The 20436-nt window shown below is 48.7% G+C and overlaps 1 protein-coding gene across 1 annotated transcript; it reads left to right on the top strand.

The window, feature by feature from the left end:
* Window positions 1-3287: 3287 nt before the first annotated feature.
* Window positions 3288-18624, top strand: LOC138097942 (butyrophilin-like protein 1; the record flags this gene model as incomplete). Its single annotated transcript, XM_068994164.1, has 7 exons — window positions 3288-3657; window positions 5013-5294; window positions 5410-5610; window positions 5881-5901; window positions 5994-6020; window positions 7052-7078; window positions 18583-18624. Coding segments are annotated over 7 exons (963 nt in total), but the record flags the coding sequence as incomplete, so codon positions are not given.
* Window positions 18625-20436: the final 1812 nt, after the last annotated feature.

Raw genomic sequence — 20436 nt, 5'->3', positions numbered from 1 at the left:
TAAATATAAATTCATGTGATTCTCATGAAAACCTTGAGATGGAAATGCCGTTAATATCTTCATTTTGCAGAAGAGGAATAACACGAAGATGGTTGAGAAACTTGGCAGACAGGGGCCCAGTCTTGGGTGGAGGACTCAGCGCTTAGCCCCTAGTATCTGTCCTTCCCAGGACCCTAAGCTGCCTCCTCCCCTGCCTCAAACATTCAGTGTTTTGGGGTCTTTTCTCTGATGAGGACTCATTTTTTCTCTTTGGGTGCTCTGTTTCCATAGGGTCTCCAACCCCAATGCAGAAATCTTTAAATTCAGTGCAGATGAGGATTAAGCTGTCTGTGGGGACTGACTGGGCACCTGGGTGCAGGCCTTGTCCTTGGTCCCTGCAGGAAAGGGCTGGGTGGGGTTGAAATGCAGGTGAACTAACCCAGCAGCAGAGGCAGCACACAGTGCCTCTGAAGGACCCACAGTCCCCTTGAGGAGGGTGTTTGTGGGGCCCCAAGTGGGAGCTGGCCTGTACTTCACATTGAGGAGCTGAACCTGGGTCTCTGTACATAACTGAGATGGGGAGATGCAGGATGGTCCCAGCTTGGGGCCCCTGGTGCTGGGAAAGGAAGCACCTGGTGTTCTGGGCAGAGTGGGCTGGGCTGCAGGTGTCATTGGGGTGGGAAGGGAAGGAGGGCGTTTTTCCTAAGCAAACCTTGTGGTTGTTTAGCCCCACAGAGGCTTCCATGGGGCTGGGAGGAGCCCAGGCTCAGTGCTTTCTGGGTGGCAGAGTTGTCAGGAGCCCAGCACCTCATCAGCCCAGGGATCCAGTGGCGGGCTCTGCTCCTGCAGGACTGTTTCTGGCCCTGAGCCCTCCTCCCCACCGGGGTCCCTGAGCTCTGGGCCAGCCCTGGGTCTGCCTCCTGCCCTGTGTCTCCCCAGCTCTGAGGAGATGGAGGACTTCTCCCGCGACTCTGGGCTCTGCCACCTCACCATCCTACTCCTCCTCCTCCCGCTGCCCACTGGGGGGTCCACAGGTGAGTGTGTCCCCACTCCCTTCCTGTGTGGGTCCCCAGGAGCTAGGCTGGCTCTCTCCACCCACAGTGGGTGGGCATTTGAGGAACCCCTTCTCTAGAATAATTATGATGCTTCCCTAGGTAGTAATTGTAATTATATAATTGAGAAGAGTCTCTAAACCATAAAATAAGGGACCTTGACAGTTTCTAATGTGAAGATTATGATGTTTTCAAAAGTCAACTATCAGGACTTGCCTGGGGGTCTAGTGTTTAAGACATCATGCTTCCATTGCAGAGGCATAAGTTTGTAGCTGGTTAGGATGCCTGGTCATGCATGCCTTGCAGCAAAAAAGGCAACTATGAAAAATGTTACCACGGGAGAATGGATACACATATGTGTATAGCTGAGTCCCTTTGCTGTCCACCTGAAACCATCACAACATTGTTAAATGTCTATGTGTTGTGTGCTAAGTTGCTTCAGTCATGTCCAACTCTTTGCAACAGCATGGACTGGGCTCCTCAGCCAGGCTCCTCTGATCACGGGGATCCTCCAGGCAAGAATGCTGGAGTGGGTTGCCATGATCTCCTCCAGGAGACCTTCCCAACTCAGGGATCAAACTGAGGTCTCCTGAATTGCAGGCGGATCCTTTACTGACTGAGCCACTAGCTATCCTCCAATATAAAATAAAAAGAACAAAAATGTGACAGTAAGAAAGTGAAAGTGTTAGTCACTTGGTCATGTCGGACTCTGCGACCCTGTGGACTGGGGGCCGCCAGGCTCCTGTGACTGCGTGGATTCTCCAGGCAAGAATACTGGAATGGGTTACCATGCCTTCCTGCAGGGGATCTTCCCAATCCAGGGATTGAACCTGGGTCTCCAACACTGCAGGCAGATTCTTTACCGTCTGAGCCACCAGGGAAGTCCATTAGGTGCTGTACTTGAACAAAACAGACAGATCCTATCTTTATAGCACTTACAATGTAGAAGGAGGCTGTGAGTAAGAAATGCACAGAAGACTGTAATTGACAGTTTGTTGTAAGAGATGAGAGGAGGGGCAGTGGAGTAGTGAGGGTGGAGGGAGGCAGCCAGGGGTGGGGAGGTGGGAAGCAGGAGCCAGCATGTTCAGTGAGAAGAGAACAAAGACCTGGAGGAGGGGGTGAGTCTGTGACCGTTCAGTAGAAGGATGGTTTCTGCAGGAGAGAACAGCCGGTGCAAAGCTGCCTGCGTGCCTGTAATGCTCAAAGGACTGTGGAGGCAAGTCTTGGCTGGAGCAGAGTGTGTGAGAGGGAGAAAGCAGGAGTAGGAGTCAGGGAGGCCCCGGGGGTCAACCCCAGCAGGCCTGAGGTCCACTGAGGGGACCAAGGAGCCATGGCAAGGCTTTGAGCCGAGCAGGGACAAGGTGTACAGCTGTTAAGAGTGGCCTGTCCTTCATGGTGAGGGGCTGATCGTGGGCTCTCACCCCATGGGAGTGGGGAGAGGAGACCCAGGGAGCCCAGTGTACCATTGTCCTCCAGGTGAGAGACGATGGTGACTCAGGCCAACTCTGAGCAGCTGAAATCTTTCTTCAGAGATCCGGCAGGGCTGTCTCGCACAGGGGTCATGTTGTGACCCATCCACCAGGTCTCAGAAGGACAAAGGCTCTAGGAAGATGTTAGTGGGGTAAATACGGGTTCCTGTGGGTGATGAGAAGAAAGGCAGCTTTTTAACGAAAACAGCATTTGGATCTGGGTTTTAGTGCACATTTGAGCTGAGGAGAAAGTCTTGAACACACATGATAAAGTTAGGGCTTGAATAGAGTAGCTCCTGGGTGTGGCTGATGATCAAGAATTTCTGACCTAGACCCCGGGTATGTACTTTGTTCAGGGTTCAGTCCTGCCCAAGGAGTGTGGGGCAGGATAGAGCTGTGGTTCTCCAAGTGTGGTCCATGGAGCAGCAGTATCAGCCTCCCAGTGACTGTTTACAAAGGCATTTCCTTGGGTCTACCCCAGACCTGCTATATCAGAAGGTGTCCTGGGGGTGAAGGGGGTCCCTGCCAGTTGTGATTCCCTTGATCTCATGACGATTCTGTTGCATATTCACGCTGAGGGCCTTCACAGAACGGCCTGGGGCCAGGAGAACAGGAGGGTGAGGGATTCTCCTTGAAACTGTTTCTCTGTCGCAAAAATGTGACCAGAGTTGTTGCCCAGATTCAGTCATCAAGCTCAATCCATCAGTCCCGTGGTCATCTCATCCGAGCCTGGGGCCTTCCCACCTGATGCTGTGCGTCCCCTGCCCTCGGTCTGCCTCTCTCTCTCTCTGCTGTCTCTGTGTCCACAGACACGTTCCGGGTGATTGGCCCTTTGCACCCCATTGTGGCAGTGCTGGGAGGAGAAGCTGTACTGCCATGCTCCCTATTTCCAGCTGTGAGTGCAGAGGACATGGAGCTGAGGTGGTTCCGCTCCAAGCTTTTGGAAGCCGTGTTCGTCTATCAGAACCGACAGGAGCAGAAGGAGGAGCAGATGGCTCTTTATGCAGGGCGGACCTCGCTGGTGGGGGACCTCCTCAGCCAGGGATATGCTGCCGTGCGCATCCAGAGGGTCCAGGCTTCTGACAATGGGCTGTACACCTGCGTCTTCAGAAAAGGACACTTCTATGAAAAGGCTGGTTTGGAGCTGAAGGTGGCAGGTTGGTGACTTGGGTAACTAGATTAGAGTTTTGGGGTGTTGGAACTGGGAGGGATCTGAAAGATATAACTCAGCCCCTTATTTATCACAGGAGGAAGGGAGGCTCTTTGATCCATTCATTCATTAAATGCAAATATATATAGTCCCTCCTACGTGTCTGGGCTTCTCAGGTGGCTCAGTGGTAAAGAATCCACCTGCAACATTCTATCCCTGGGTCGGGAAGATCCCCTGGAGGAGGAAATGGCAACCCACTTCAATATGCTTGCCTGGAGGATCCTATGGACAGGGGAGCCTGGAGGGCTACAGTCCATATGGTCGCAAAGAATTGGATCTGACTGAAGTGACTGAGGTTGCACATACTGTGTTTGGTCCTGTTCTAAGCACCTTGGATGCATCAGAGAACCTAACAAATATCCCCATTGTAATGAGTTTATATTCTCAAGTGGATGATCAAGCAGTCACAATGAAGAAACAGATTATAGGTGATGTTAGAATGTGGTAAGTGCTGAGGAGGAGGAGCCGAGTGGAACAGGGGAAGGGGATCAGGACCGGCGTTGGGAGTGAGGCCAGGCTGCAGTGTCACACAGTGGCGCAGGCTGGTCCTGATGGAGGATGTGTTTCTGAACATAGACTGGAAGGAGGGATTCAGCGTCTTGGACATCTGGGGGTTGCAAGTTCTAAGGGGAGGGAACACCACCCTTAATGCCCTGAGGAGGCTGTGCGTGGCTGGTGTGTTCTAGGGACACCTGGGGTCCTCATGGCTGGTGGGAGTGAGTGAGGGGGCAGGCTGTTCAGAGGGGACCAGAGCGAGGCAGACAGGGCTCTGGATATAAAGATGAGTGGAGATGTGGGAATATTTTCATAATCAAGCCATCAGAGATGGGGCCAAATCACATATTAGTTCTGGAATTAGGAGTTTGAAGTACATGTGAGGAGTCCATGTGGAGGTAAACCTGAGGATAGAAGGAAGCGGAGTTCAGGGCACAGGGGTGTCAGCTGACCTAACTTTCCTGGTGATTTACAAAGATAGGCAGTGGGTGTGGAAGCAGACGCCCTGGGAGAGTGTGAGGTGAGGAGAGTCCAGGATAAGGGTGGACCTGGGACCACATTCCTCCCCCTGTTCACACGGCATCAGCCTTTCCACCTGCACGACTGGGGAGAAGGGCCCCAGCCCTCTGAAACCCTGGGGATCCCTATGCTTCTTCCTTCTGTTCGCCGAGGCAAGGCCACCTCCTTGTTCCCTGTGGGACCAGGCTGCCCCCAGAGCCCCCAGAATGCCAAGTGCAGGGCACCCCCTGGAGTTGTGCACACGTAGGCACTGCTGGGTCCCTGGGCTCTGCATCTTGTCTCCCGCAGGTGTGGGCTCTGCCCCTCAGGTGCGCATCACAGGGCCTGAGGAAGATGGGGTTCGCGTGGTGTGCATGGCCTCGGGGTGGTTCCCGAAGCCTCAGGTGCAGTGGAGAGACCTCAGCGGAGAGAAGTTCCTGGCGTTCTCCGAGGCCCACACCCAGGATGCTGAAGGGCTGTTCAGCGTGGAGGCGGCGCTGGTGGTGCGAGACAGCTCTGTGGGGAACGTGACCTGCTCCATCCTCAACCCTGTCCTGGGCCAGGAGAAGGCCATGGCCATTTTCATCCCAGGTCAGAGGGGCTCCTGGCTTCCAGCAGGCTGGAGGAGGGGACCGGGTGTTCCTGGGTGTTCCGGGCTGGGCTGTCCTTGGCGGGGGTCCTGACGGGGTGTCTGGCTGGGCTGCAGAGCCCTTCTTCCCCCAGGCCTCTCCCTGGAAGGTGGCTTTCTCGGTGAGCCTGACTGTGCTGGTGATCTTGCTCCTTGGGGCTGGATGTTACACCAAGAAAGAACATTCCATGAAGGTGCAGGAGATGCGAGAAAAGGAGACTCTGTGCCAGACTAGAGAGCAGGACTGTCGGACAAAGGAGGAAGTGCTGAAGGACGCAGGTAAGGCAGGACAGGGGTCAAGGCTGGTGAATGTGGCAGCTGGTGCTGAGAGGGAGGAACTGACCACAGGGCCTGAGTCCAGGGCTCTGGGGAAATCTCAGTCCAGAGCAGGTGGCTGGGGAGACCTGGGCAGACAGCTGGAGCCGTGGAGGCTCCGATGGGTCTGCAGTTGGAACGTCTTCGCCAGGGGTTACACACAGAGAGGTGGTGTTTGTGAATCTTTTTCTTAGGGAGTGGAGTTCATGGTTTTTTGTTTTCACTTTCTTTCAGCTAAACTTCAGGAAGAACTAGGTAAGCTGTACTTTTCCTCTTGAGCTCTCTGCATCCCCTTCACAGGAGACAGTCTGGTTCTTAGCTCACCTATTTCCTGTGTTGCTTTTCAGAGAGGAGGAAATCCACTTACCTGGCTGGTGAGTGACTCTCCAGATGTCCTTGGGTCTGTCTTACCTGTGCCAAGGTGTCCCTTTCCTTGTTTGTGTCTAGACATGTGGACCCCCTTTTGTGGGGTGGAAGTGGAGGCTGGGGGAGGCAGAACCCGGCTCCTAGGCCTCTCCCAGACCTGGGCTGGCAGGAAGCTTGGGTCTGATGGTGACCTCAGAGTTTCTCACGCCCCCTGGGTGGTATTCTAACTGTGATCAACCCGAAAATTACTGATAGCTTTGTAGCCTGAATGCATCTGGTTTTTGATCAGCTCCTGAGGGCCAAAACCACATGCCCTGAGATTTCACTGAAGGAGCTACACAAACAAACGGTGATTAAGTTTGTGTGTGGCCTCCTTCCTCTATCCCAGCACACCATCCAGGGAGAGTCTCTTCTCTCCAGTTCCTCAAGATGGTGATCAGAAAGTGATTGAGGGGATGCCTAGGCTGACGATGCATGGAAAAGTCATGGGCTGCCCAGAAAAATGACATGTATCTCTAGAATGATTTCCTCTGGGAATGCTTGGCCAGTTTTACCTTGGAGTTGACCTTGTGTCTATGTTCTTTTAAAATTCCTGCTTCATGTCAATTTTTCATATATATTTTTTCCAGAAAATACTGATGCAATAATTAATTGTTAAAATTGTGGAGTAATGTATACTTTTTTCCGCTAAAATATATTCAAACAAGCAGCTTCTGAGCCTGAGTAGCAACATGGAGTAGCAGGTGAGACAGGAGTTTTGAAGGATTTTGAGGGAGGAGCAACTAGGTGAACTAGCCAAATGTCACACAGCAGTGGGACAGCGGTGGAAGTCAGTCCAGAGTGCCGCAGGCTTCTGACCTGTGCTCCAGGGGATTCCCCACCACAACCGCTGTCTACACGTGGCTGGAGGTCACCTCCTCTCCAGCCGCTCCCCCACTGTGCTTAGTCTCACCTGCAGAGCAGAGGGGAGGCAACGGCCAGTGGATTCCTGAACAGGTTTCTTCTGGCTGAGGTCTCACCAGAGTGTGTTCCCTTTCAGCCTGGAGGAAGGCCTGGCTGTATGCGGGTAAGTGGCGCTGAGTTCCTGCGGCCTCCCCTCCCAGCCTAGACTCTGCCCCCTTCTCCCAAAGGGGACCCCACAGCAGGATGGGGTAGTGTCCCTGGTCTTCTTGTCACCTTCGTAGCCTCCACCTGGAGACTGCAGGGACTCCTCAGAACACAGATGTGCCTCCATCCTGCCCGTGCTCTGCTGCAGGCACTGTCAGGGTTAGCAGCACCCTCCCCAAACGCCTGTTGCAACTGGGACTTCCGGTGACAGTGACAGAGGAGGGGTCAGTGGTGAGGAGGGACGGCAGCAGGGAATGACCGTGTGGACCAGGGATCGCTCATCTCTGGAAGATTTCAGAAGTCATGCTCGCTTGCTTATGGGACCCTTGGTTTGAATCCTTCTCTCTTTGGCTCTAGTTTTAGTTTCCCCGTTTCTCCCTGGTCCTCTGGAATATTGGTCTTCTCTCTGCTTCCTCATGCTCTGACCCCATGTCCAGGCTGGCTTTCATCCTCCAAGCCTCCTTGGTTGATGAGGAGCAGGTGTTCTGACTCTGGGGTCCACCACCTCTGGGATATTTATGAACTCCAGGGATGAGCATGTGAAATATCTAAAATTATATGGAAAATCCCAAGTGCATTTTTTTTGCCATAAAACCAAAAGTGTAACATATGATGGATTATTCACGACATCATCTTCCATTTTAGGAGAATATTTGTCTGAAGGGCTCAGGCCTCTCCTCCCTTTTTCGGGGTTAATGTAGAAGATTGGAAAAGGAGGCCGTGAGAGAGGTTAAATTGCTTATTGGAGAACGGGTAGGGGAACGAATCTCGGAAGAAAGATCAGGAGGAGGAGAGGAGATGTGAAGGAAGTATAGGAGCGTGTGGGGGAAATGCCCTGTAGAGGTTTTGAGTGGACAGAGTGACTGAAGAGAGGCCAAAGATCACAAGTTCAAAAGTCACAGCCACGTGGTGTGAATCTGAGAAGTGCACTGAGAGTTTGCAAGGTTCATGACATGAAATGTGATGGACTCCTTGAGTCCTCTTTAAAATATTTCAGAGAAACTTGTATTCCTAAGCCCTTTTTAGGTAACCATATAATGAGTTTGGCTCTGATCATGAGACCATCTGCACCTCCCAGAGGAGCTGGGGCAGGTGTGTGGTTGCAGGGATGCCCGTGCAGTGAGGGTGGTCTCAAGGACCCTTAGCAGTGGGGTGAGTGAAGGCTCTGTGCCCTCTGAGCCTATGTCATAGGCCCTGTTCCTGCTTGGAATGCTCCTGTTTAGGGTCAGGAATACAGACTGTGAGAGACAGTGGGGAACCCAGGGGGTGAAGGAGGCCTGGGCACCAGATGGATGAGAACCACCACCAACATCTTACTGATTCTTGCAGGGATTTCTTTCTAAACAATGACGATTGTGTAGTCTTCTTTTACCATCCTCACCTTCTCTGCCAAGTTTAAGTCGTGTGTATTTTAATGTATATCTATTTTAATGTATACCTTTTATTCTATACCTTTCATTAAAAAAAAGAAACTGTACCATGAAACTAGAATCAGCATTTTTTAGTATTTTCACCATATGCCGTGTCTATAGGGATGGTTTTGTTCCTACAGAAATGGAAGGAGAAGTTATTCGTGTTTCTTCTTTCCAGCGCATGTCGTGCTTCCTTATTTGAACGTCTCTCTCCCTCTCTGGAAACCTGTGCATGGTCTTCTACCTGGGTCAGATGTCTCCAGTGCTGTGCGCTGAGCTCTCTTCTCTCCTGGCACATAGTCATGGTCCCAGTTCAGCTTAGCCACTTGTATTCTCTCTACCCGTGGCTCAGAGACCACCTGCAAGCTCAGCCCGATCTGTTCTTCACTAGTGAAAAAAATTTTATCTCCCTAATTCTTTCTCTAGAAAACCTATCTTTCATTATAGATATGTGGCTAGGGCCTTGAGAAAGAATAATTTGATAGGCAAATATGGCAAAGATCTTTCTGTTCAGGTCAGTCTCCAGCTTCTCAATCCTTGAGTATTAAGGTTTATGGCTAGGTCTTCAGCAAAAGGTTGCAAAATGATCATTCTATGTGTGTATAAAAGAGCAATAAATGTATCAAGTGAATGTTTCCAAACATTTTCCCTACAAATCCTTCATTAGCAGCTCCAGTACCCACCCCAGGTACCCACCCCAATGTGTGTTGTACAGTCTTGCGAACCCCTGAACACACGTTTCATATCAACCCCCTGATATGAAACGTGTGTTTTCCTTGTAGATTGGCGGAAGGAGGAGTTCCAGGAATGTGAGTGACTTTGTGTATTTTCTCGATTTTCCTACTGCTGTCCCCGTGTGGCCTCTCCTTCAGTTCTCAGTGGTGATATAGATGCTGGCACCATCAATAATGTGGGTTGGGATGTGGTGGTGATAGTCACACACAGGTGGGGCTGATGACTTTGGCTGATATTGAATACTAAATAGACATCCTTCAGCCCTTGGAGAGCAGGCTGGTGGTCAAGGGCTCTGTGACATATCACACCCTGAAATCAGTCTCGTAGGTCCTAATTCCTGCTTGGAGGCTCATAGACTTGAATCACAAGTTCCTACTGTCAGGGTGCTTAGCCTTCCTCCCATGCAGCTGGGATTCCTGGTTGAGGGGTGGTTGTGTGTCCTTGGGGCTTCCCTGGTGGCTCAGAGGTTAAAGCGTCTGCCTGCAATGCGAGAGACCTGGGTTTGATCCCTGGGTTGGGAAGATCCCTGGAGAAGGAAATGGCAACCCACTCCAGTATTCTTGCCTGGAGAATCCCATGGACAGAGGAGCCTAGTGGGGTACAGTCCATGGGGTCGCAAAGAGTCGGACATGATTGAGCGACTGTGTTCTTGGGGAGGGAAAGACCTTGAATGATAGATAACTTTCTCTGCAGGGCCTGTCACTCTGGATCCAGGATCTGCCCATTCAGACCTTGTCATCTCTCATGAAAAGACAAGTGTGACCTTGAAGGCCTCCTGTGTGACCTCTGGAGATACCTGCAGTGTACTGGGCTTTGAGGGCATCACATCAGGGCGCTGTTACTGGGAGGTGGAGATCAGGGATGGAGACCAAAGCGAGTGGGCCCTGGGGGTCTGTAGGGAAGGTGTGAACAGGAAATGCTGGTACGTAGAGTCCTCAGATAAGGGGTTCTGGGTTGTGGGGAGAAATGAAAGAGGATATTGTGCCCTTACTGTACCTCAGACTCTGCTATCCTTCATGCAGGCTCCCCACCCCCTTAGGGTGGGGGTGTTCCTGGACCACCAGGAAGGGGACGTCTCCTTCTACAACATGACTGATGGCTCCCACATTTTCTCCTTCCCTCAGGCTTCCTTCTCTGGGACTCTCTTCCCATACTTCATGATTAGGTCAGGAGACGTGTCCCTGACTGTCTGCTCCAAGATGGGAGGGTCTGAGGGGCTCCCTGTTGCCCTTAGCAATCCTTCTCTGGAGGAGTCTGTGAGCCTCCCAGGGGCAGGGTTCAGCTCAGGCTCTGGTGCTGATAGTCCTCCAGGGGCCGAGTCTCCATTGCTCCCCTGCAACCCCGAGGCTGTGTCCCCATAGGGCTGGTCACTCTCCTGGACCCTCACTGTGGCTCTTCCTGGAGCTTCAGACCCCTTGTGACAGAGGCCCCTGAGGTGCAGCCTGGATGGCTGGGGGGTCTCGTCCCACTGCTCTGGAGACAGACTCCTGGGCCTGTGGTTATAACAATTGTCAGTTCATGCCATGGACTCAGGTTTGAGAAGCTAGTCGTGGACTGTTTCTGAAGTAGTTTTGATTAGGCTGTAGTTTGCCATGGGAAGTCAATTTTCTGGTGGCAATAAACAAGTTTTTTAGTGCTTTTTAGAAAAAATTTGTTATTTTTTTTATTTGGCTGCACCAGGTCTTGGTTGTGGCATGTGACCTCTTAGTTGGGGCATGTAGGATCTGGTTCCCTGACCAAGGATCGAACCCAGACCCCTTGCATGGGGAACACAGAGTCTTAGCTACTGGATCACCAGGGAGGTCCCTTTTATGGTGTTTATACACCATTTGGTTATTAAAGGGCGTGAGGGCTGAATCACTCTGCAGAATAAAATGGAGTTATTTTATTGAATCAATGCAGAGGAACCCAGAACCGAAGGTGGGTCTCCAGTTGTATTTATGAGGATCCAGAGTCTGACCAGAAGCATTGGCCATCCAGAATCTTGCAGGGAAATGGATGGCTGATGAATTTTAGAGGAGTTAGCATTCTACTTTATATACTTCCTATTCTGAGGTGGATGAAACTCATCTATTTTTATCAACCTCAGTAGATTTCTGTTTCTTGTAAAAGCTTGTGCTGTTTGTTTCAGGAAAGGAGAAGGATCTGGGTTTTTCTGTAGTGTCTGCATCAGGAGGAAAGAAAAGAACTGTTACCAGCATTAAGGTGTGAGTGAAGACGAGAGTTTTCAAAGGCAGGTGAATTGCAGAAAGCTTCGACCGTGAGCACGATACTAGTAATCAGTGTATTGCCTCTTAGTCCTTCCAAGTCCTATGGTAAAGGGCAGAAAAGGAAGCAGCACTCTGAGGGACCCAGACCTTTGGGGATTTGCTCAAGCTCCTTGAATTTCACAGATGCCTGGAGAGTAAGCCCGCAGGCTGTGGCTCTGCTTCACTGAAGATGTAGAATGGCTGCTGTGGGTCCTAGTTGGATAGGCACTACCCAGTTTCTGACTGTTTGTGTGTGTGTGCACAAACTACTTTATTCAACTCATTTAAAGGGGGAACAGTAGCTGTTACAACCTGTTCAAAGAATTCAAAATACTACCTATTGATAGATTAAAGTGTGCTTAAATTTGCTTACAAATAGATGCAAAACTGGTCAATATTTAAGAAGGTATAGCTGGACTCCATTGAATGCAATTTTGAATTCTATGGAATTGTTCTGATAGTTTCTAAAATGCTTATTTTTAAAGAAACCATCTTTTATTACCCACTCCTCTATCATTCTTGAAATCTTTTCCTTGTATTGCAAAAATATATAATTATTTAAAACCTGGAAATATTCACTTTGCTGAATATATGTAGAAGCATATCACATTTTAAATCAACTATACTTTAAAATATTAATTAAAAAAATCCTGGAAATAGACAAAATGTAAGGTGTCATGTTGGAGTAGGAAATTGCAACCCACTCCAGTATTCTTGCCTGGGAAATCCCTTGGACAGAGGAGCCTGGAGGGCTACAGTCCATGGGATCGCAGAGAGTCAGACACGACTGAGTGGCTGAGCACAGCACAGCACGGTACAGGACATTAACCACTTTCCCCCCCAACTCAGCATATTTATTTCTCACTGCTTTTCCTGGTGAGACAATAATTAAGCTATCCTTCAAAATGCTCTTTGAACCAGCTTTATAATTGTAGCAGTTCCATAACAGATTATTTCTCTGAATAAATTCTTTGACTTCTCTACTTGTCTGAGAGGCATGTATATGACTTTATGAAAATTATGTATTTTTATAATTTAAAAATTATAAAAGGGGCGGAAGGAGGAGGGAGGAAGAAGGTGAGAGGGAGGGACGAGGAGGGGAAGACGGAAGGAAAGAAGGGGGAAAGGAGAAAAGGAAGCTTTCAAAAATGGGCCCAGCCAGTTGCAGCACAGCAAAGACTTATCTCTATGCAGTACTTTGATTTCAAATTATTTTTAGCGTGGCTTTTATTGTACTCATTGTTACATACATAAATCTTTAAAGTAATACGTTTTGTAAGAAATGGTCATAAAAATTTACAGCCAGTAACTTTTCCCCTGTCCCTTACAATGATATTCTACTAAAACCATTAAATGGTTCTCATTAATGCCCTTTTAAAAAAAAAATTAATGAAAAATTTTATGTTAAATATAAGCAAAACCCTTTTAATACAGATAATTTTAGGGATAAGTACATTGCAAAAATCCTATGTTATTAACATAAAAATAGGAAACAGTGTAATAGCAGGTATAATTTACCTAAGTATTCTTCCCCCACAGATTCAGAGAAGCCTGAAAAGACACACAGACTTTTCTAGATCCCCCAGAGAAGGCTGGCGTTTGGATCTTTATTCTAAATCGAAAGCTTCTTCTATTCATGGATCCCTTTCTCATTATTTATTTATTGGCTGTGCTGGGACTTCCTTTTTGTGTGAGGGCTTTCTCTAGTTGCAACAAGTAGGGGCTGCTCTTTAGTTGTGGTACACAGGCTTCTCATTGTGGTGGCTTCTTTTACTGTGGAGCATGGCCTCTAGGGCACACGGGCGTTAGAAGGGGCAGCATGTGGGCTCAGTAGTTGCGGCTCCTGGGCTCTAGAGCACAGGCTCAGTAGCTGTAGAGCATGGGCTTAGTTGCTCTGGGGCATGTGGGATCTTCCTGGATCAGGGGTCAAACCCATGTCGCCTTTGCCAGTTCAGTTCAGTTTAGTCACTCAGTCGTGTCCGACTCTCTGTGACCCCATGGACTGCAACAAACTAGGCTTCCCTGTCCATCACCAACTCCTGGAATTTACTCAAACTCATGTCCATTGAGTTGGTGATGCCATCCAACCATCTCATCCTCTGTCGTCTCCTTCTCCTCCCACCTTCAATCTTTCCCAGCATCAGGGTCTTTTCCAATGAGTCAGTTCTTCGCATCAGGTGGCCAAAGTATTGGGGTTTCAGCTTCAGCATCAGTCCTTCCAATGAATTTTCATGACTGATCTCCTTTAGGATGGACTGGTTGGATCTCCTTGCACCTTTGTAGCCTTTGTAGGGAGGTGGATTCTTTACCACTGAACCACCAGGGAAGCCCTTGATTCTTTTCAAGTGCTGAGGTGATTTTTAAAGTTTGAAGATGCATTTTTTGGTTTATCATAAATCTGTGTATAATATTATATGTTTTACTGTACATTTTACATGTTTATGTTTCCCTTATGCACAAGTATGGGGCAGTACTTTATGAGCAACGTAACCAATTTTCAAGGGTTATTTTTTTCATATAGAAGACTTGCCTGCCCAAGAATCAAGTTTCTTGTGTAAGATGGGACTCCACTCCCTTGACATTTCCATGGAGAAACAGATTAATTTTTTTGGTTTATTTCCCCTGAAGTCTATTTCTGCTTCATTGCTACACATCCAGTTGAAACTCAGGCTGTCTCTCCAGTCTCAGTGGAGTATCTTCACTGTTTGGTTTCATAGAATCTTGTTCCTTAGACAAGGTTCCTAACAGATCTCATCACATCCATCACAGCCGGCCCTGTGCTAAACAGACATTTCTCCAAAGAAGACATACAGATGGCCAACAAACACATGAAAATATGCTCACCATCACTCATTATCAGAGAAATGAAAAAGCACAATCAAAACCACAATGAGGTACCATTTCACGCCAGTCAGAATGGCTGCGATCCAAAAGTCTACAAGCAATAAATGCTGGAGAGGGTGTGGAGAAAAGGGAACCCTCTTACACTGTTGGTGGGAATGCAAACTAGTACAGCCATTGTGGAGAACAGTGTGGAGGTTCCTTAAAACACTGGAAATAGAACTGCCTTATGACCCAGCAATCCCACTACTGGGCATACATACCGAAGAAACCAGAATTGAAAGAGACACTGCCGGGAGCCAGCGTGAGGAATTGCACCCATGACAAGGTCATGGGGCAGAGCTCTGATGGCAAGGCTAATCAGACCTCAGGTTTTCCCCCTGGAATTTCCTGAGCATCCACCCCTGCAAAATAAGAATCTGCCTGCTTTTCCATTCTTCTAATATTCTCTGGAAAAAGTCAAATCAGGGCCCTCTGATAACTCTCTAGCTTGCCTAACAGGTTACCCGGACCTCTTACAGCTTGTAAATTGCTTATACCCCCCCCTCCCCCCCAACCACGAGAGGCACAAAGCTTAAAGCATCTTAAAGATACAAAGCCTTTTCTAAAGAGTTAAAAATTATATTGATAGACGGTTTTCACTGTTGACTCAATGACTGCTGCCAGGCCTCCATATTCTTTATCTTTTAGGCACCTGGGAGGATGTTAATCAATGTAGACGGGATATGGAAAAAGATATATAATAGTTTTGATGTTAGCAACTCTAGACTTTTGAGTTAATTACTTTTCTCTTTGTTTATATCACTGCATTCCTCTTGTGTCCTTGCTATGTAAGAATGTGACTTTATTTAGTGCTTTCTGAGACTGGCACCAGACTTGGGGAAGATCAACACAAATAAGTCTTCTGGTCCAAATGTCACATACCTCCTCCCCAGAAGTTTCTGTTTTTGTTTTAGTTGAGAGGCAGAAAGAAGGAGGCATAGGGGAGCAAAAGATAATAATCGAATGGAATAAAGGGCACTGATGTCCAGTGTGCAGTGTGATGAAGTTTTTTCGTATGCACACAGCTGAGTAACCACGCCCAGGTTGTATCTGATAGCTCCCTGGTGTCCCTCTCTAAGTGTCCCCTCAAGCTTCCAGGACCTCCTCATCTGACTTCTGCCACCACTGACGCATTTTGCCTGTGCTGTAACTTCATATATGAGGAATCCTGTAGCCTGCAGTCTTTTGTGTGTGGTTTCCTGTGTCCACGCCCATTTTTCGAACATTCCTTGTCTGCCTCTCCTTTCCCTCCCTCCGTGTCCTCCTGCAGGAAAGCCGTTTTTTCAGTCCACAGCGCTGGCCACAAGGGGGCAGCAGAACCCGGTGGAACCTGGGCTGATCCGGCAGAGCAGCCCTTCTCTTGGCCCCCGGGTTTCTCCTATCCCTGTAGCACCCTGTTTCTGGGCTGCCTCCCAAGCAGTTGCTGCAGGTTGATCCTGCTGCCTCCCTCTCTGATACCTGCTGCTCTAGAGAGGATTTCTGGAGTGGAAGACTGGAGCTTGGCCTCTAATTCTGGATCATGCACTCCTTTCAGTAATGTATTTTCAACAAGCATCTATCAAGTATGTGGAAATGTTGTACAGATTCTAAAAACGAACACAAATAGCACATTAAAAACCAGTTAAGATGAAAGGTATTCTAACATTTCTTCTGCCTGCCCTCCTGCCCCCAGATCCCTGGAGCACCTCTGGAGCTGGTTCGCCCCTACCTGGTGGCCCCTGTTTAGGGCTCAACTGAGCTTTAGTGGGGCCTGGAGCCTGTGGGTTTGACACACATAACTCTGGGCAGGCCTCTTCATGTTGCTGAACCTCTGACTCTCAGCTGTAAAATGAAGAAAGTAAGACTTTCCTCTGAGGGTTATAATAAAGTATGTGATGTTCAGAGTAAAATGGCACTGGGTGAACGGTGTGCCCGAGTGTTTGGTGACATCATGAGGGATCAGGGCCTGGCCTCAGGGCTTCAGCCCACAACTCAGCCTGTGGAGACAAGTCTCCTGACATGAAGGAACAGGGTGGGCATCCTAGCGACTGTTAGAACTGTTGCAGGAAGGGCGACCCCTTCCAGGGCCCGAAAATGGGCTCTTGTCTAACACTCGGAAATGAATTGTCTGAGGAAACACACGTGCTGACAAAGCAAGAGATTTTATTGGAAAAGGGCGCCCTGGCGGAGAGCAGTAGGGCAAGGGAACCCAGGAGAACTGCTCCGCAGTCTTGGGCTTTATGGTGATGGGATTAGTTTCCTGGTTGTCTTTGGCCAATTATCCTGATTCAGAGCAGGCATTGCTCAGCCAAGATGGATGCACTGCTCAGCCAGCGAGAAGGATTCTGGGAGGTAGTTGGACACGTGTGTCAACTTTTGACCTTTCCTGAACTCTTCCGGTTGCTGGTGGCTTATTAATTCCATGTTCCTTACCAGGACTTCCTGTTACAAAACAACTCATACAAATGGTTTCTAACGTGCCTGGCCAGAGTGGGTGGCTTTCAGGCATTGTGCTGAAGAACCTAAGCTACTCCATTTTGTTAAAAGAAAAACTCCATTTTGTTAGGTTCTGGGAAAAGAGCCTTTGGAAATCCCTTGACCTCACCCCACCACCCAGGAGCCAATTGAACCCCAGACCAGAATCTCCTGACTTAACGTTCAGGAACTTGTGGTCCCCCTAGATAATAGGGACCAATCAAAAACCAACACACAACCCTTCGAAAGAAAGTGACCAATCAGACGTCCCCCTACCTATAAATTCTTTTTTTCATGAACACTCCCTATCTAAACAATGTAATCCAAAACCCTGGGCTCCTCCCTATAGCTGCTGTGTCGGTAACGGTGGGAGCCCCAGGTCGAGCTTGGTGATAAAGACTCTCTTGCTTTTGCATCGGATATCGGCTCCCTGGTGATCATTGGGAGATTTCGCGACTTGGGCATAACAGTGCTTCCCCAGATAGAGCCAGCCTCTCAGGCCTTGCCTGCCTCTCCTGCCCCAGACCTCTCTTCTCTGATTCTCCCAGGGACGGAGGCCAACGTGTCAGAACTTCAAGGGGTTCTCGGACGTTGATACTCAAATCCCTCTGAGCAGAACTTGCCTGACTAACCCTTGGCCATGGGTGGGCCTGATCTATGGGATTGGGAGAGTGAGTAAAGACTTCCCAGGTTACTGAGTGGGCGTACACTCAGGTCCTGTACTCAGGGCAGGTACACAGGTCGCTTCCATGTGGGCAGTACAAACACTCACATTGTAAACAGTACCCTGACATCTCAGTGACTGAGGACATGCATGAGACACCCTGGGCAGACGTGTCCATTCTGGAGTCTGGTCCCACATGTGCCAGGGTAAATGCAGGGGGATCCTACCCCTTCCCTTTTGTCCTTTTCTTCTCTCCCTTTCTCCTTCCCTCCCTCCCTTTTCCCTTCCTTTCTCCCTGCTCTTTCCTTTCCTACACCCTCTTTCTGTCTGCCTTCTTTCCCTTTAGAACCTTACTGTTGAAGCTGAATCTGGCCTCTGTACCCTGACACCATATTAAAGCTTAGAAACAGAGTGTTGGGTGAAGTAGAAAATAGCAGCCTTATTGCTTTGTTACCCAAAGGCGGCCACAGTGGACTAATGCCCTCAAAACCGTGTGATCCTCCCTGAAGAGGGTAGTGAGGAGTTCTATAGTAATGTTTTCAAAAAAAGCATGATCAGCTCGCGGACATTCTTCTGATGGGTTGGTAGTGAGCTGAGTGGGAGTTAGCATTACCAACCTTCTGGTTCCAACTCATCTGGGGTCTCTGTGCTTGTGGTCAGTATACCATCCTTGTTAAACGTTAACTTCTCCCCCGTGGTGGTTTCAGTATCTCTGAAATAACTCAAAGATATTTTTGTGTGTTTCCTTTGATGGGGAATCAGACCTTGCCCCAAGGCTGCACTACTGTATCTCTTGACTGTTCTCTCTTATCTCACATCCCCACCCTCACCCCCCCCTTCCTTAATTAGCAACCACTTGAACCTGCCTGTTGGACTCAGGGAAGGTCTTGGAGGTTGAATGAATCCTATTTTCTGTAATCAGAGAAATTCGGGGCACAGAAAGGCTTTTGTGCCCAAGAGTCCCACGGGGTCTTGCTTGGTATCATAATCTTTTATTGCTAAAATGAAACATATTATATTTTCTGTAAGCCTGTCTGACTCCTCAGTGTCCCTCCTTTACCTTTAGACATTGCACAGAGTCGGACACAACTTAGGGACTGAACAACAACAACAATCTGAGGGCTTGGGTGGGAGCGATGCCTTTTCATGTTCCGGGAAGGAATCTCAGACTTCAGAATCAGAGTGGATTGTCTACTCAGAGGATGGTGGAGTCAGCGCCATGGACCAACTGGACTCTGGGTGGGCTGGGAAGCACACACTCCTGGGAAGGACTGAGTGACCTAAGCACGTCCTGAGCCGCCTTTGCTGGATATTCCAGTTTTGGAGATGACAGCCTCTGGTGGGATGGCCTCTCCTTCCTCAGCAGAGGGACAGAAGTGCAGGTTCAGAGGAAGGTCATGGCCCCCAGTGTGCCCTTGGGCTCCACGCAGCAGGCTTCCAGGGTAGACCTTGCCCACCAGCCAGGATATCATGGTTAGAGAACAAAAGAAACCTTTTAAGATTGAAATAAAATCATTGCCTCTGGAGTGTGTGTGTATGTGTCTTTCTAAAAATAGCTATCAAAGGAATTGTTTAAACTTTGCCTACTGTATAAATTAATCTAGTGAACAACTCAACTTAACAATGTGAAGGACAATAAGGTTTCCAGATTGTATATTGTTTAAAATAGGAGTTTAATATTTTTCATCTACTGTAGCATTTTAAAAATCACAATTCATTTTATATCACTATGGTTTTATGCATTAGAAGTTTTTCTGAAACTGTTTTGAAAGCTCCTGAAGCAAATTAAAGATAAGGGATACTGTGACTGTTAAATATTAACCCTGTTAGCATTAGGATAATTTATATTTTGAGAAAGAAAAGTCTTTTGTGGCGAGTGAGCAAGAAGCAGCTGGCACACGACCCTGCTGCCTACGGTGGCGGGGGAGGTCGGTGAAGTTGACTACTTTTGTCCACCTTGCCAGTGTGTTCCAATGTCCTTCCAGTGTACTTCCAGAAAAATCTTTCCTGTACTTTGTCATTCCCGCCCCTCTCTCCTCCCAGTATGGACTCAAAGGGCTGGCATTCAGGGTGAGATAAGCTTTCTGGTCAGATCATCTTGGGGCGTGTCTGAGTCCAAGGTCCTTGCTTGTTCCTGCTTCCTGTGAAGTTGTATGGAGCTGGGGGTGGGTTGGGCTGGGTTTGAGGGCTGGGGGAGGATTGAGGAGGCACTCTCCCTGCAGCTCTAACCCCTCCCTCCTCTGTGAGGGTTTTGGACTAAGTGTCCTCGATGCCAGCACTCATGTCTTACTTCATGTCTGTCTGCACGTGTGAGAATGAAGTAGCATAAATGGAATCTGTGTGGCTTGGTTCTTGGCACATAGGAAGTATTCAATAAAATATGGTTGTTATAAAATTCCTCTAATGTCTCTGAGACCTTAAAAAGTCTCCTTGTGGTGAAGGGATTGGTGGTGTAAGTGGGGGATAGAGATTAGGGGGGCCCTGGAAGCTAAATTTTGAACTTGTCTCATTAGATCTCCTGCGGTTAATATAAATAGTCCAAATATTCCTGAGTCCAGGTGGATATTAGAGGGAGTCGACCTTTTGGGGAAGACAAAGTGGGATGTGTTCAGGTATACCCTGATGGTCTGGGTTTGTCCAGAGCTATAACACCTCAGACCAGACTTCTGGGCACTAATCAACAGTTCGTGGTTTTGTGGGTCCACTGGTCCTTACTCTGTGGAGACAAATATAATGGGTCGTTCAGAACAACCCAGAGTGAACACAGGCTGAGAGAGATTTGCTGAGTGTGTGGCTGTGAATCTGTGAGATTTGGTTTTCTCATCTGTAGAATGAAGATAACAGTGACAACCACGAGGCAGAGGTGAGGAGGGAGAGACACGAGCCCAAGTCGCTTCAGACCTGAACCACTGACACTGGG

This window comes from Capricornis sumatraensis, chromosome 22, assembly GCF_032405125.1.
Source record: "Capricornis sumatraensis isolate serow.1 chromosome 22, serow.2, whole genome shotgun sequence".
In the NCBI taxonomy this organism is placed as follows: Eukaryota; Metazoa; Chordata; class Mammalia; order Artiodactyla; family Bovidae; genus Capricornis; species Capricornis sumatraensis.
Note: the sequence above shows the minus strand (reverse complement) of the source record. Positions and strands in the feature narration are given on the sequence as shown.